Raw genomic sequence first — 13,970 nt, 5'->3', positions numbered from 1 at the left:
TGTCATTGCCTCGGGAGGGCGTCCTAATTCATCAACAAGAGCGCCAGATTTTGATTTGAATCAAATCGTTAGCAACTTTTGAGGTTGAAATTTGGGATTTTAGGTTGAGTTTGTGAAAGTTTGTGAATTTTTTTGCCAAATCAAAATGGAGAAAGAGAACTTCTTCACCAAACTGCGCCGTGTAGCGACGTCAACGGTGAACGAAACGGCAAGTTTGCAGACGTGTATGGAGAGACCGGTTGCGATGAGAACTTCGAATTCGAAATCGAATGGAGAAGTATCGTCTGCTAAACTTGTTCTGAAGGAAATGCGATTTGATGCGCAGAAAATGAAGGTAGAATTCGTGTAAACTTATAATATGAAATGAAGTTTTCCTCAAGATGTTTTCAATTCAAATCGAAGCTTGTCATGTTTACATAGAAGTGCATGTTTGTTGTTTTACTTACAATAAAATAAGTTTAAATTTAATAACTTTTAATAAAACAAATACATATTTTAATTAGAATTAGGCCTAGGCCTAGTTAAAAACTTTATTTTTAAAGTGTAATTTCCGTTCCAAAAACTAGAATCATCATTGCAATCTAGGAAATAACCTTTGCCAAGGGGTTGAGTACATTATTCAGTGAACATACAATCAGATGGAAGTTATCATAGATGCAGTATTCTGAGGTGTTCACTGATTGTACTGACTGTACTCCTTTTTTCGTAATTTACTGGGTCTAGAGTAAGACTCTAGTCTGAGTTAAACATAATTTGTAATAAGTGCTTTTTGTTTAAGAACTTTTCCGTGCTAGTGCTATGCCATCAAACAGCAAACAAAAATCATCAAATTTTATGCTACCTTGTACCACTAATAGTTTTTAATACATGCAATTTCGGATTTTTTCCAACATTATTTACTGTTTTCCTAAAAAGATCCTCGCGAGCCACAAATTAGACAGGGTACAACACGTATAAAAGTAATGCATTTTATTTTATGTTGGCAGTAAACAGTGCTCTATTTTGAATTCTTCCCAGGAACAAGTCAGCCAGCAATTGCAAGATTTCCATTCGTCGGCGGAGTCCTTTGAAGAGATTGTTGATGCCTGCGAGGGTCTGTGTGATATTACCAAACAGCAGATGGAGGAGCTTGAAGGTTATCTCGAACAGTATGGCTACAAGAAATACAACGGGGTGGAGACACAACAGCCAAAACAAGGTTGGGATAACAGTCCTCAAAATAAACCAACGGCACCCACGGCAAAAGCAGTCGTCCCCTTTGCAAAGATCCATTGTCCTCATAGAAGTGCCCTTTACCAGAGGGGAAATTGCTGTGCCCATTCAAGAGTGAAATTCAAGGCATGGGACAGTGTGATAAAGATGAGACAAATCTTGGCATCTGGAAGAACATCTGAACTTCAACCTTAGAGACCCCACAATTGTCACCACTAGAAATCACAACCCACCCACCCTTAGAGTTCCTTCCTCTAGAACCAACGTCTTTTATAAGTCATACTTTCCCAATACTGCAAAAGACTGGAAATGGAATTCACTCCCCTACTTAACGCTAACAGCCAGCATTACTTAACCCACTTAGTTTCAGCATACACTCATAGGTACACATAAATCGAGTCGACTGGGAGTTCCTCCCTCCTGACCTGACCTCATTGAGTGTTGTTCCTAGTAAGGAGCTGATCAATAATTATTTTATTAAGATCAAGATCTGGGCCCAATTTCATAGAGCTGCTAAGCACAAAAATTTGCTTAGCATGAAATTTCTTCCTTGATAAAAACAGGATTACCAACCAAATTTCCATTTGTTGCATATTGCTTGTTACTAGTATTCAGCTGTTGTTGGCTCATCCAGAAAATCATGTGGAAATTTGGTTGGTAATCCTGTTTTTATCGAGGTAGAAATTCCATGCTAAGCAAATTTTTGTGCTTAGCAGCTCTATGAAATTGTGCCCAGGTTGGATCAGTTGGGTCTTCCTGCCTTTGAAACTGTAAGAAACATTTGGTAATCACTCAAAATTACTTGGTTAGAGGGATAGCATTTTTTGTATAAAGTATAAAACATTTTGAGAATCATTCCTCTTAGAATTAATGTGGTTAAGAAAAGTATCAGCTTTTGTCTCTACACAAATTTGAATCTGAGAAATGTAACTGTCAGAATGTTTCTTAGATTGTGTTTTCCAAATATGGATAAATTCGCCCTTAAGTCTTCCTTTCTTAAAATCAAATTGTGGTTTTGACCATACAGATTGGGTACCAGTGTTCAAAAGTTGCATTTAACCATTAGGAAAGACAAAGGCACAACTCTACTTCTGAACTTTTATTTGTCGTTTCAGAGAACAAGAAGACAAAGAACCAAGAGAAGGAGAACGTTGCTCCTGAACCAACTTCACCGGTTGCAAAAGAAAACTCCAAAATGTCTACAGATTCAGTGTATCCTTGCCTGGTTTTAACTTGTAGGATATTGTTTTTTCAATTGTACATTATTGGTTCTTTATCCCTACCAGCTCTGTAACATTTTAATTCTAGGAAGTTGACCAACCATTTCAACCCAATCTTCGTCTTCAAATGATTGAGATAAACGCACTGCCAGACACACTGGGGCAAACCCTCTCTTAGCGATAACTGTGTACTGGAGTCTTTAACATACAATTATGGTACACACAGGTTCTATTGCTTTACGTCCGATCCGAAGGACGAAGCAATGGTTAAGTGTCTTGCTTAATAAGGACACAAGTGTCACGACTGGGACTCACACCCACACTCTGCTGAACAGAATCACCAGAGCTTTAATTCGGTGCTCTTATCCGCTCGGCCACGACACCCAGAAATCATTGTATCTTTCAACAAAAACACCTTAACAGAAACCCTCTCCTCAGACTATGCACCCCGCCTCGAGCTCAATCAGCAGCACCCCCCGTAGATCCGAACAGGACGCCGCAACTGGCAGACTTCGGCATCAGCCAGTGGACGATGGATAGGATGTCCAACTTGGGTCTCCACGATGCAAACAATCAGGATCTGAAGATGACAGATTTCGCTGCCCCTCAGTATGTAACAGCTACTTATATTTTTGTTTTTCAAAATTCATTATTATACTATAGTTATTATTATTTTGCCCATTTCACAAAGTACGGAAACAATACTTGCAAGCAAAAGTTTAGCTACAGGAAAAAAATGCTTTACAGAACTACCTGTAGGCCTATTATGCTAAACTAAATGCCAACTAAAACACTGGTGATCATTGAAGATGACTGACAGAAAGTTTGGATACAACAAAGAACTTACGAAGAATAGATGAGAGATGAGGGTAGATAGGGTAAGTAAATTAATATTGACAGTCAACTAATCCACTGTTTAATTGTCTATCTCCAGGGCCCCATCTGCCATACCAAACTACATGTACCCAACGACGACACCCCAACATACCCAGAAACCCGGGATGCGGACCCCGTTCACCAACAGGACCATCCTAGTCACACCCGGCATGTTTGGCAATCAAGTTATCCCAACAGAAACGCCAACACAGTTCATCGGTAAATTCTTTGAAGTTTATTCATTTTGGTTTTTACCCATACAGCGTCGAGACCGATGTGTGTGAGTACTGTAAACTCAGTACTTTCCCCAGGCATTTTATTCAGGTGGGATTTGAACCCAAGACCCTTGCAATTCTAGAGCAGTGTCTTCCAACTAGACCACCAAGATTGCTGGTAGCCAGAGGCAGTTCTTTGAAGTTCTTTTCCGTGATGGACATGCTGCAAGTTGGTGTTTGCTGGAGACACTTTCGGTCAAATAGCTCCTGTTCACCATACTTTGTTGTACCAAGAACAAGCCACATCACTTTTGCCGATAGCGCCTTGTCAGTAACTGGACCAAAACTTTGGAATAAACTTCCAAAATCACATCATTTTTTTTTTCTTCCATTATTTTCTTGCAACTTCGATGACAAATGGAGTCAAAATTTTCACAGGTTTGTTATTTTACACATAATGTTGGGATACACCAAGTTAGAATACTGTTTTTTGACAGTTACCAACTGTGTCCATTACCTTTAACAACCAAAGGTTGTTGTTACGTTTCAGATACAAAGTCCTACCTCGTTGATTCACCCATCCCCCCTGTGCTGATGTCTTCCATCAAGAAGAGTATACCCACGACCTCTGACCTAAGGGTCAGCAGTCGGCGTGACATGGAAGTTGGTTCCGAGTCCAGTGTTCCCATCAAATTTACTGCATGGTCGGAGGTGAGTGAAATCGCGTGTGGAAATTAGAACAAAAAGCTGTTTTTGTTTTTTTGTTTTATTTTTAAGATTAAAGAAATTGAATTGGACTGATTTTAATTTTGTTAGGAATTTTTTTAGTTAGTAACAACCGCACACTTCTTTTTCTTCAGTATTCCTCCCTACCAGCGCCACCATTCCAGCACCTCGCCCCTTCACTCCCGGCCGAGGTAACACCCCCAATGCCCGAGTGCCTAACTAAGCCATTCACCCAGGCACCCATGCCCTCCGAGCCCACACGCCTAGCCGAGAAGTTCACCACAGCCCCTACCCTACCCAGTGAGCCAGTTCAGCTAGCTCAGAAGTTCTCGATAAACGCCATGCCATCGGAGCCCATGAGTTTGGTGGATAAGTTTGTCCATCGTGGCGACTTGCCACAAGAACCCAAGCTTCTTAGGCAGCAGTTTGATTTGGAGAGCAGAATGACAACAGCGCCCTCTTTTGGTGAGAAGGATTTGAAACTTTGCCTGATGGATAACTAAGAGAGGAATAACATGCAGGCCACCGAGGCCAGGGTCTTTGCCTTGGTGCCCCTTCAAAAGTTTCCCATTGACTTTAATACTTTCCAATAAAAGTGCCATTGCAAAATGAAAATGGCCTTGCCCTTTCAACATGTTCAAAGATTATTTATTTTTGTTTATTACCCATACACCGATGTGTGTTAGCACTGTATACTCAGTACTTTCCCGAGTCCTGTGAAAATATATCACAGGCGAGTATTTCCTCCCGAGTAACATGCCTGTGATATTTTTTCACAGGACTCAGGATACAGTGCTAACAAACATCTCATCGGTGTATGGGTATATAAAAAAAAAAAATCATATTCTTTATCCCCGATGCAAATTTAACATCTATTGTGTTCAAAGATGAAATTCTAGGCCTGGCTACACCATGTGAATATCTCTTTTGAGAAGTGTTGGTTCAGAAAATAGTTTAGAACATGTAGAATGGTGAAATAGTGGGCTCCCTAAGAGTCTTCAGAGCGACCACTACTCTTAAGAAATATTCACCTTTTTTTAACATTTGCATACTTCACTGATATAATGTACAGCTGTATTGAAATGTGCCCAGGTTACCTGGTTACCACCAAGTGTCTCATTATTTCCATTATATTTTCATTCTTAGGTCCTGTCGCCGGGTTACCTTCTCATCCGATTACCCCGAAGCATCAACGACTGAACACTTTGGCCGACAAAGAAGAAATGCCTCAAACACCAGAGCTAACTATGACATACCAAAGGTAAATTTTGTTTCTATTTACTCTTTTATTATTTTGTGCTGTCAGTGTAAATACGAGTAACCATGGAATTGGTTATATGGTTACTACAACGACAAAAATAATATGTCAAGCTCTCGTCAGTTTCTCTTCGTTCACCCCCCATTGATTTTTAATTTTGAAATCTTCTACAGGTTCGTTGATGTTAACGCTTATACGAGTGGGGTTAAGAGCCACATTCCAGCCGCACCAATAGAGGGAGCCCCACAGGTTCCCTCCAATGACCCTCAACCCCCTGTCCTACAAAGCTCGTACCAACAGGATCATGTCCAGTCTCCCTTGATGCCAAGGGAAACGCCAAACAAGAAAAGGTGATTACAATTAGATCAATCTAAGACACTGCTCTAGAATTGTTTGAATCCTACCTGAGTAACATGCCTGGTGATATTTTTTCACAGGACTCAGGAAAGAACTGAGTATACAGTGCTAACACACATCGGTGTATGGATAAAAAAACAAAATTAATAGATCAAGCTAAGCACATGCCTGTATGCTTCAAGGCATTTTCTAGCTGAGCACCCTATGTCGTTCTGTTGTAACTTACGCTCTGTTTTGAAGTCCAATATTTCTTAATAAGACATTTCTATTTCTGTTGTAATGTTTGTAAAAGAACCCAGTGCACTTGTCTTAAAACCACAGTACCTTTTAAAGCCATTATACACTTTCAGAACAGAAAAAAAAAAAAAATCACAGATTTACAAACAACTTACAGGGTTTACAGAAAAGGTAATGGTTAAAGACTTCTCTTGAAATATTCCATGAAATGCTTTACTTTTTGAGAAAACATTAAAACATTTCAATTCTCGACATCAAGTATTACGGATTTATAGGAAACACATGTCTTGACACAGCGAACCATGCAGAAACAAGAGTGGGTTTCCCGTTATTTTCTCCCGACTCCGATGTCCGATTGAGCCTAAATTTTCACAGGTTTCTAATTTTATATATAAGTTGTGATACACGAAGTGTGGGCCTTGGACAATTCTGTTTACTTAAAGTGTCCAATGGCTTTACACCATTACATCAGGATAAATAGCAATAATGTTGGAGCGCCATGAGCATCACTAAGTGACAGATTTGATCCCATTTACAAGAGCCCACAACTAAGCACCTTGATTGGTTTCTTGAAGACGTGTGCATTAAGTATGTAAGTATATATATTATTATTTTTATTCTCATTTTTGTTGCAGTTTGGGTTACACAATCCCCCCAGTGACAGAGGTTGAGTTCAGTCAGGTGTTGCCGTACCTACAGAGGTTGATCCCAATGGAGGTTTTCAACCAGCACTTGGAGCTGCTTAATGTCATCCTTGCAGAGAAACAAGGTTTGTGTTTTTAATTTTCCATAGTGTAGTCACTTTAAGTCGCGTCCGCCACTTTAAGCCTTGCGCTTTTCCGTTGTTTTAACTTGTTGTAAGGGTTCAGTTGTGACTTTGAGTTGGTTCCAGTTTGGAGCAATAAAGTTTGATAATAATTGTTAGAACTGTACTTCTGACTTTTCTTCCGAACAACAGATGCAAGTTTCATCAGCGAAGTGGAGATGCAGATGTTACAACTGGGTAAAAAGACCAAGTCGTTCACTCTGCTGTTGGCCAAACTCAAGAGGCTGTACCTAGGCAAGAAACCAGGCAGTACGGAACCAGTCTACTACATCCCTAAGTGAACATCATGCCTCTTATAGAAGGCTGTGTCTGAATCGGCGACCCGACTACGCCTATGTCTACAAATCCACATCATCATAAAAATAATAAAGGCTTCTTATATAGCGCTCGTATTCGTCACTCAGTGACACTCAAGGCGCTTCAAATATTTTCCTGCAAGGTATCTGTGGCACTTTAAATTATGAGACCTACTCCTTTTACATAGCACTGTGATGGTTTACAAGGTGCTGTGGCGTAGTATGCAGCAAATCAAATCAAAAACACCTAGCTGAACCCCTTCTCTTTTGTGATAAGTGCACTAGGTTTTGACCTGGGTGAGTCAGGACAATAATAATAAACAGTTTTTATATAGCATAAAACATTACAGTGAAGTCTCAAAACGTTATTGGAGACAAAAGTAAGTTCTGTGGTGTCGTTGGTTAATTCGAGTCACGGAATTAGCGCAGAAAAATGTACATTGTATAATAAGTAAGTTGATTTTTAATGTAGAAAATTAATGACACACAAAGCAAAATTCTTTTTTGTTTGATTTGATTTAATTAATGATATAGGCCTACAAATGTATTAAGTACAAATTTTATAACAAAAATGTATTTGTTTTCAAACGTGGATGATACAAACACTGTTGAATCAATAAAAAGGATTTGAGTTGATATGTATAAAACTATTTGGTTTAATTATTTTTGTAAACAGCTAGAGTCATTGGTACATTCTTTGTCACAAAGACACCAAATGAACATCATATAAATATTGAGTAACTCTTCGCAGATCATATTTTTCGATTAAGCGAACTTTATAACTAGACTAGTGAAAACCCAAACCACATATTGCCCCCAGCGGGATTAGAACCAGGGTCCTAGAGGAAGAGGGCAAGGCAAGACACCACTACGCCAAATCTAATGTTGATCTCATAACGTGATTGCATTCACAATTTGTTCCAGTTTTTTTTTGGTCAGGTAGAGACTCGTGAAAACCTAACCCACATAGTGCCCCCGTTAGGATTCGAACCGGGGTCCCAGAGGTAGAAGACATGGCAAGATACCACTCTGACAAACCTCAGGTTGATCTCATTTAACGTGACAGCATTCACCATTTGCTTTAGTGTGTTTTTGGTCATGTAGAGACTAGTGAAAACCTAACCCACATAGTGCCCCCGTTAGGATTCGAACCAGGGTCCTAGAAGTAGAAGGCATGGCAAGATACCACTGCGACCAACCTGACCTTGATCTCATAAAATGACTGCATTCAAAATTTGCTCTAGTGTATTTTTGGTCAGGTAAAGACTAGTGAAAACCCAAACCAAAAAAATTATTGCCCCCACTGGGATTAGAACCGGGGTCCTAGATGTGGAAAGCTAGGCAAGACACAACTACGCCAAAAATGATGTTGAGCTAATAATGTGACTGCATTCAAAATTTGCTCTAGTGTATTTTTGGTCAGGTAGAGACTAGTAAAAACCCAAACCACATAGTGCCCCCGGTGGGATTCGAACCAGGGTCATAGATACCACTCTAATCAACCTGACGTTGAACTCATAACATGACTGCATTCACAATTTGCCATCGTGTATTTTTGGCCAGGTAGCAGGTAGACAGGGTAGAGACTAAAAACCCAATCCACATTGGCCCCTGGTGGGATTCGAACCGGGGTCCTAGAGGTGGACGAGACCTAATCTTGATCTCATAACGTGACAGCATTCAACATTTGCGTTATGTTTTTGGCCAGGTAGCAGGTAGACAGGGTAGAGACTGGAAACCCAATCCACATAGTGCCCCTGGTGGGATTCGAACCGAGTCCTTGAGGTAGACAAGACCTGATGTTGATCTAATAACATGACAGCATTCACAATTTGCTCCAGTGGTTTTTTTTGTCAGTTAGAGACTGGAAACCCAATCCACATAGTGCCCCTGGTGGGATTCGAACCGGGATCCTTGAGGTGGAAGACAAGACCTGATGTTTATCTCATACATGTCATAACGTGACAGCATTCACCATTTGCTCCAGAGTGTTTTTGGCGTCTGATTCTGGGAAAACACTAATCGCTACTCGTGCAGATTCTCCGTATGCTCGACACAACTCCTTGGATTTTTTTATCGCTGACCCGCTTTGAATATCTCGATGAAGCTGTAGTAAAGACAATAGAATTGCAAGATTTTTAAAACAATTTCCGTAAAGACTGAAATTCTGAACATTCAAAATCATCCAGATCAACCAGGTGTGAATTTCACAAAGAGTTAAGACTAGTCTTATCTCGAGCTAAGACAAGTTACTCGTCAACTCATCCTAACTTAGGACTAGCCTTACGTTTTTAATATCTCCTAAGACTATTCCTAAGCTAGGACTAGTCCTAACTCTTTGTGAAATCCACCCCAGGAACAACGTGACCAGTTGATGGATTTCTCAAAGAGTTAATACTAGTCTTATCTCCTTATCTTATCTCCTACAGAGTCCTAGGACTTGTCCTAAGTTATCGACCCTACACCCCTTCCCATTTGGGGTTTTAAAATTACAAATGGTATCTGATACAAAAACCAACATTTACCTTTTTGATATCGACTGTGGTCTGGTTCCTGAACCTGTCTCGGTTTGTGCTGCTTTCTAGATGTAACAGCACAGGGGCGGAGGTCAGACTAAATGAAGCGTCACTGCCATCAAATGATGTGAAGGTCAGCAATTCTTGATTGAGCTGGGGAACAAAATAACGAATTTCACTTCATTTATTAATTTCACAGGTAAAAATGCAAGGTACAAAAATAAGAACGATCAAGGAAACAGAACGGTTTAAAAATGCTGATAATTCACATATCAAACAAAAACTTCAATTTTTGACAGTATATAAAAATTAGCTTAAATACCAATGGACCAGTTTGTCAAATTATACATACGTGTAGGCCTGTACAAATAATAATGAAAACTTATAATAACTTATTAATGTAGGTTCATTAATATTAAAAACATGACATTGAAAAGACCGGAAAAGAATCAACAAAACACAAAACTATATAAATGCAAAGATTACAGTTTTCAGATTACAGAGGAAATACAATCAGTTCATATTCCCCATGAGCAAAACAATGCCAGAACAGTTCAAGCAGTAGTGATACAAAATAAAGAAATTCAAGAAATTTCCAAGCCTGTTGGAGATGATGCCATAAATTAGAAGCATTTTTGTTGTAAACTTGTCTTACCTGTTGCGCCAGTGCGATATTCTTCCCAAACTCAAAAGCACACTTCTGCATCTCCTCTCCATGTCCAGCCAGCTCCAGCGCCGCTCGGCAGCTCTTAGCGATCAGACTCCCCGACGACAAATAAACATACTTCGCCCAGTCCGCGATCCCGACATTCGGGAGGAGCTGACCGCTCCCCTTTGATCCAAGCTCCTCAGAAAAACTCATAAAGGTAGCCTGGGTGAGGTCAGAGATTGACTGAGAGACGAGATCAACGACGTGAGTGTTGCGGAGCTGCGCCAGACCGCTGCAGGCACTGGCGAGGAGGAAGTCTCCGCTCAGGACGGCGATCTTGTTGCCGAATTCCATGACGCTACGAGGGCCGTCCGTTGGAATAAGATCTCGGATGTCCACGACGCCTTTGTGGACCAAGAAAGCTGTGTGGATCATCTCGGCGATTTCAGCAAGTGTCCGCTGACTGAAAGAGAAAGAGAGTACACAAGATTAAGCTGAGTAATAATAATAATAACACCTAATTTAAAATTATCTATAGGCGATTGGGTAACCACAGTTTCAAATCAAGCCCAGTCACTTGGAGGCAGGAGAGAAAAAAAATCCATAAGTTTTTTTCTTTTTCTAAGAGGCACTTCTGGCCCATTAACAAGCCTTCTATAAACAAGCCCTTTTTCAGCTCTCTAAAAGTACTATTTACTACACTTTTTGAGGTAACAACAATGTACATTGTCTGCATCTAAAATGAAAAGTAGTTTATATGTTTGCACGACCCTATATTTTACCTGGGGTATATTCCTCTGACCATACTTTGTTTACTCGTATCCCTGGGAGACGGACCAGCAGCCTTGGAGATCAACAAGACGATCAAGCCTCTAGTCTGAATGTTGTGCTTGCCATCATACACAAAGTTTCTAATCACAAGAAAGAAGACGAATATTTACAAGTCGGAATCTCGCCCCTAAAATCAAGTTTGTGTGAAAAAAAAAAGTTGGGTCACAGGGTGGTACATGTAGGGTATATGTATCTGGGATCTGAAGGTAAGGGTACACCTTTAAATTAGGGAAATTAACAAACATATTTCTTAAATCGTTCACTTCAAATAATTGTACCAGCTCACAAGTGAATAAAAACTCGACTAGAGAGCTATTTGAATCAGCGACCTCTTGATTAACGTGATAGAACTGTACCACAATGGATGCATTCGTTTAGTTTTCCTGGGTCTACCATGTCTACCCCGCGGTGCTCACTCGGGTGAGCCCCTGACAAGAGCTAAACGAACGACCACTAACAGCTCTCGTAGTGTCGTCATGCACCTGGGGCCAGCCCCCAAGTAAGCCACTCCACAAGCAGGGCACTTGGGGCTGACCCGGGTGAGCCCCTGGAGTTATCTACAACTCGTTGTGTGAAGAAGTGTTTTCTGAGATTGAGCCCTTTGTTAGCCTTTTTTTTTGAAGAGCTTCATGTCATGGCCTCTTGTGTTACTAGTTTGTGAGAGTGTGAATAGACTGCTGACATCTACATCCACGAGCTCCGTAAGAATTTTGAAGGTTTCTATGAGGTCCCCTCGCACTCTTCTTACTTATTAGATTTAATTATTTCTTTTTGACTAAATAAATAAGTAAATAAATAAACAAATCATCTTCACTGAAAAAGTCAACTTACTTTGCTGTTTTAACCAGTGGGTGCTTTGTGCCAACAAGTTTACGGACATGCATGGCAACATTTGACAACTCATCACTCAGTAAGCAACGGAGACCGATGAACGACGTCGGGTATCCCACAATCTTCTCCGCTTCCGCAATGGCGAGTGACCAAGCAGACCTCTCCGGTAAACTGAACAGACTGATCCCACGGGATGGAATTACGCTCACATGGTTGATAGATGATCCAAGAAACTGAAGACCTGCTTTCATCTGAGATGATGAGCCAACGTTGGAAATGTGATCGCGTGGAGGAAACCCACGAATGTTTAAAATATCACTGGAGTCTCTTCCCTCAACCCGAGTCCAGGAGTGAGATCTTGATGTTGTATTTTCATTCAGTTTTGGATTTAAAGATGACTCACGAGAACTCATTGAGTCACCCTGAATCCTTGAGCGTCTTGTCAAGTGAGTGTTTGTGAGTGGTAGATAAGCAGAAGGAGTGGGTTCACTCAATTCAACTTTCCACACAGTAGGATTTTTCAATTGTTCATTTTTCTGATGGGTTGAACAAATTTTCTTGGCTGAGTTCCCTCTTGAAGTTGAAGACTTAGTTCTCTGATAAGCAGTTGCTGTTATCTGACGTAGATTCCATGACATCTTTTGATAAGAGCAGTACCGATGTAAATTACCACAGAGCAGCGACATCCTGCCCAACCAACTTTATCATACACGGGATTTGTACGAGGGAATGCTGATAAAACTCGACAGAAACACTTCTTGAGATAATTCCTGCCCAGGGGAAGATTTCAAAAGATTTTTAAATTTTCAATCAGGTTTTAAAATATCAGTTATAATTATATTAACATGCACACGTATACTAGGTTGTAATTTTGCTCCATTTTTAAAAAAAATGTCAGCATGTAACCAACTGATTATTTAAAGAGTATATGGAAAAGTTTCCGTATGGCGCCACCACTTTTTCATTCGATATGAAATAATATAGTATCTAATTTACCTCAATGAGATCCCTTTTTGTAAAACTGAGTGAAAAAGTGGTGGCGTCATATGGAAAGTTATCCGAATATTTATTGTCATGATAAAAAAACATACATGTGAATTATTGTGACTTATTTTAATTTAGTTTTATTTTAATATTTCTTTACAATTTTGTCTTGTTTTCACTAATTTTAATTGGATAACTTTCCGTATGGCGCCACCACTTTTTCACTCTTTTTTACAAAAAGGGATATCTCATTGAGGTAAGTTAGATACTATATTATTTCATATCGAATGAAAAAGTGGTGGCACCATACGGAAACTTTTCCTTTTAATTAATAATAATTAAATAAACATTCAAAAAATTAAATTAACAAACAACAAACGCCGACCCTACCCTTAACACTTAGCTAGACTTGCATTGTGTGAAAGTAGGTTTTCATAGGAAGCATGGTTGAAATTTGAAGGTCACATTTGAGCTCGACTACATCATGAGCTGAGACATGACTATATGATGGTGGTTCGAATTCGAGCACGGACTCAACTTCGTGATTTTTTGTCGTCAGCTTCACTCAGTTTGCAATAACTATTTATCAACAAATCAGTTCATACTGGTTCTAAAACTTGATGTATACAATGTTCGACAACTTATACCACCATATCTTTTACCAAAATTCAAATATCATTTAAAGAAATAAAGTTGTTTCACTTACCGAAATACCACACCACTATTTTAGCACGTTCACTCATTTCTCACTAAAAGTGTTATAGCGCCACCAATAGACTAACATTGAGTTACATCATCTCGCAATGAGGTCATCTCATTATAAACAGGGGGGAGCTTCAAAATATTGTCTTTTTTATTGTAAATTTTTATTTGTTTTAGAATATTCATTTTATATTTCACATAAAAAAAAATTGTTCTGAAATATACAAACGTCTT

General features: G+C 39.6%; 2 protein-coding genes across 3 annotated transcripts; one reads left to right on the top strand and one right to left on the bottom strand.

Moving 5' to 3' along the window:
- Window positions 1–54: 54 nt before the first annotated feature.
- LOC139947432 (uncharacterized) lies at window positions 55–7,765 on the top strand. The gene is made up of 11 exons (XM_071945336.1): window positions 55–334; window positions 1,018–1,198; window positions 2,328–2,424; window positions 2,871–3,041; window positions 3,367–3,527; window positions 4,074–4,234; window positions 4,384–4,714; window positions 5,396–5,510; window positions 5,681–5,857; window positions 6,737–6,870; window positions 7,060–7,765. Exons 1-11 carry the CDS (start codon window positions 146–148, stop codon window positions 7,206–7,208), a joined length of 1,866 nt encoding a protein of 621 aa, XP_071801437.1. The 5' UTR covers window positions 55–145; the 3' UTR covers window positions 7,209–7,765.
- Window positions 7,766–7,832: 67 nt separating this feature from the next.
- Window positions 7,833–13,790, bottom strand: LOC139947433 (all trans-polyprenyl-diphosphate synthase PDSS2-like). Of its 2 annotated transcripts, XM_071945337.1 has the most exons (6): window positions 13,741–13,790; window positions 12,051–12,820; window positions 11,171–11,299; window positions 10,395–10,851; window positions 9,749–9,892; window positions 7,839–9,330 (listed from the first exon to the last, which is right to left on the bottom strand). In XM_071945337.1, the coding sequence occupies exons 2-6, from the start codon at window positions 12,734–12,736 to the stop codon at window positions 9,178–9,180; spliced, it is 1,569 nt and encodes a 522-aa protein (XP_071801438.1). In that variant the 5' UTR covers window positions 12,737–12,820; window positions 13,741–13,790; the 3' UTR covers window positions 7,839–9,177. The 2 variants fall into 2 exon arrangements, with proteins under 2 accessions (XP_071801439.1, XP_071801438.1); XM_071945338.1 differs by lacking the exon at window positions 11,171–11,299 and having other exon boundaries at window positions 7,833–9,330.
- Between the last annotated feature and the right edge of the window lie 180 nt (window positions 13,791–13,970).

The sequence above is a fragment of the Asterias amurensis genome, chromosome 14, assembly GCF_032118995.1.
Source record: "Asterias amurensis chromosome 14, ASM3211899v1".
NCBI classification, from domain to species: domain Eukaryota; kingdom Metazoa; phylum Echinodermata; class Asteroidea; order Forcipulatida; family Asteriidae; genus Asterias; species Asterias amurensis.
The sequence above is the reverse complement of the archived record's forward strand: the minus strand, read 5'-3'. Positions and strand labels throughout refer to the sequence as shown.

Coding starts and splice junctions, on each gene's coding strand:
- LOC139947433 (XM_071945337.1), bottom strand. CDS start 12,736: ATGTCGCTGCTCTGTGGTAATTTACATCGGTACTGCTCTTATCAAAAG. Junction 11,300..12,050: donor CCACTGGTTAAAACAGCAAA/GTAAGTTGACTT, acceptor TCTTGTGATTAG/AAACTTTGTGTATGATGGCA. Junction 9,331..9,748: donor CCACAGTCGATATCAAAAAG/GTAAATGTTGGT, acceptor TCTTTACTACAG/CTTCATCGAGATATTCAAAG.
- LOC139947432 (XM_071945336.1), top strand. CDS start 146: ATGGAGAAAGAGAACTTCTTCACCAAACTGCGCCGTGTAGCGACGTCA. Junction 3,528..4,073: donor AACGCCAACACAGTTCATCG/GTAAATTCTTTG, acceptor GTTACGTTTCAG/ATACAAAGTCCTACCTCGTT. Junction 5,511..5,680: donor CTAACTATGACATACCAAAG/GTAAATTTTGTT, acceptor AATCTTCTACAG/GTTCGTTGATGTTAACGCTT.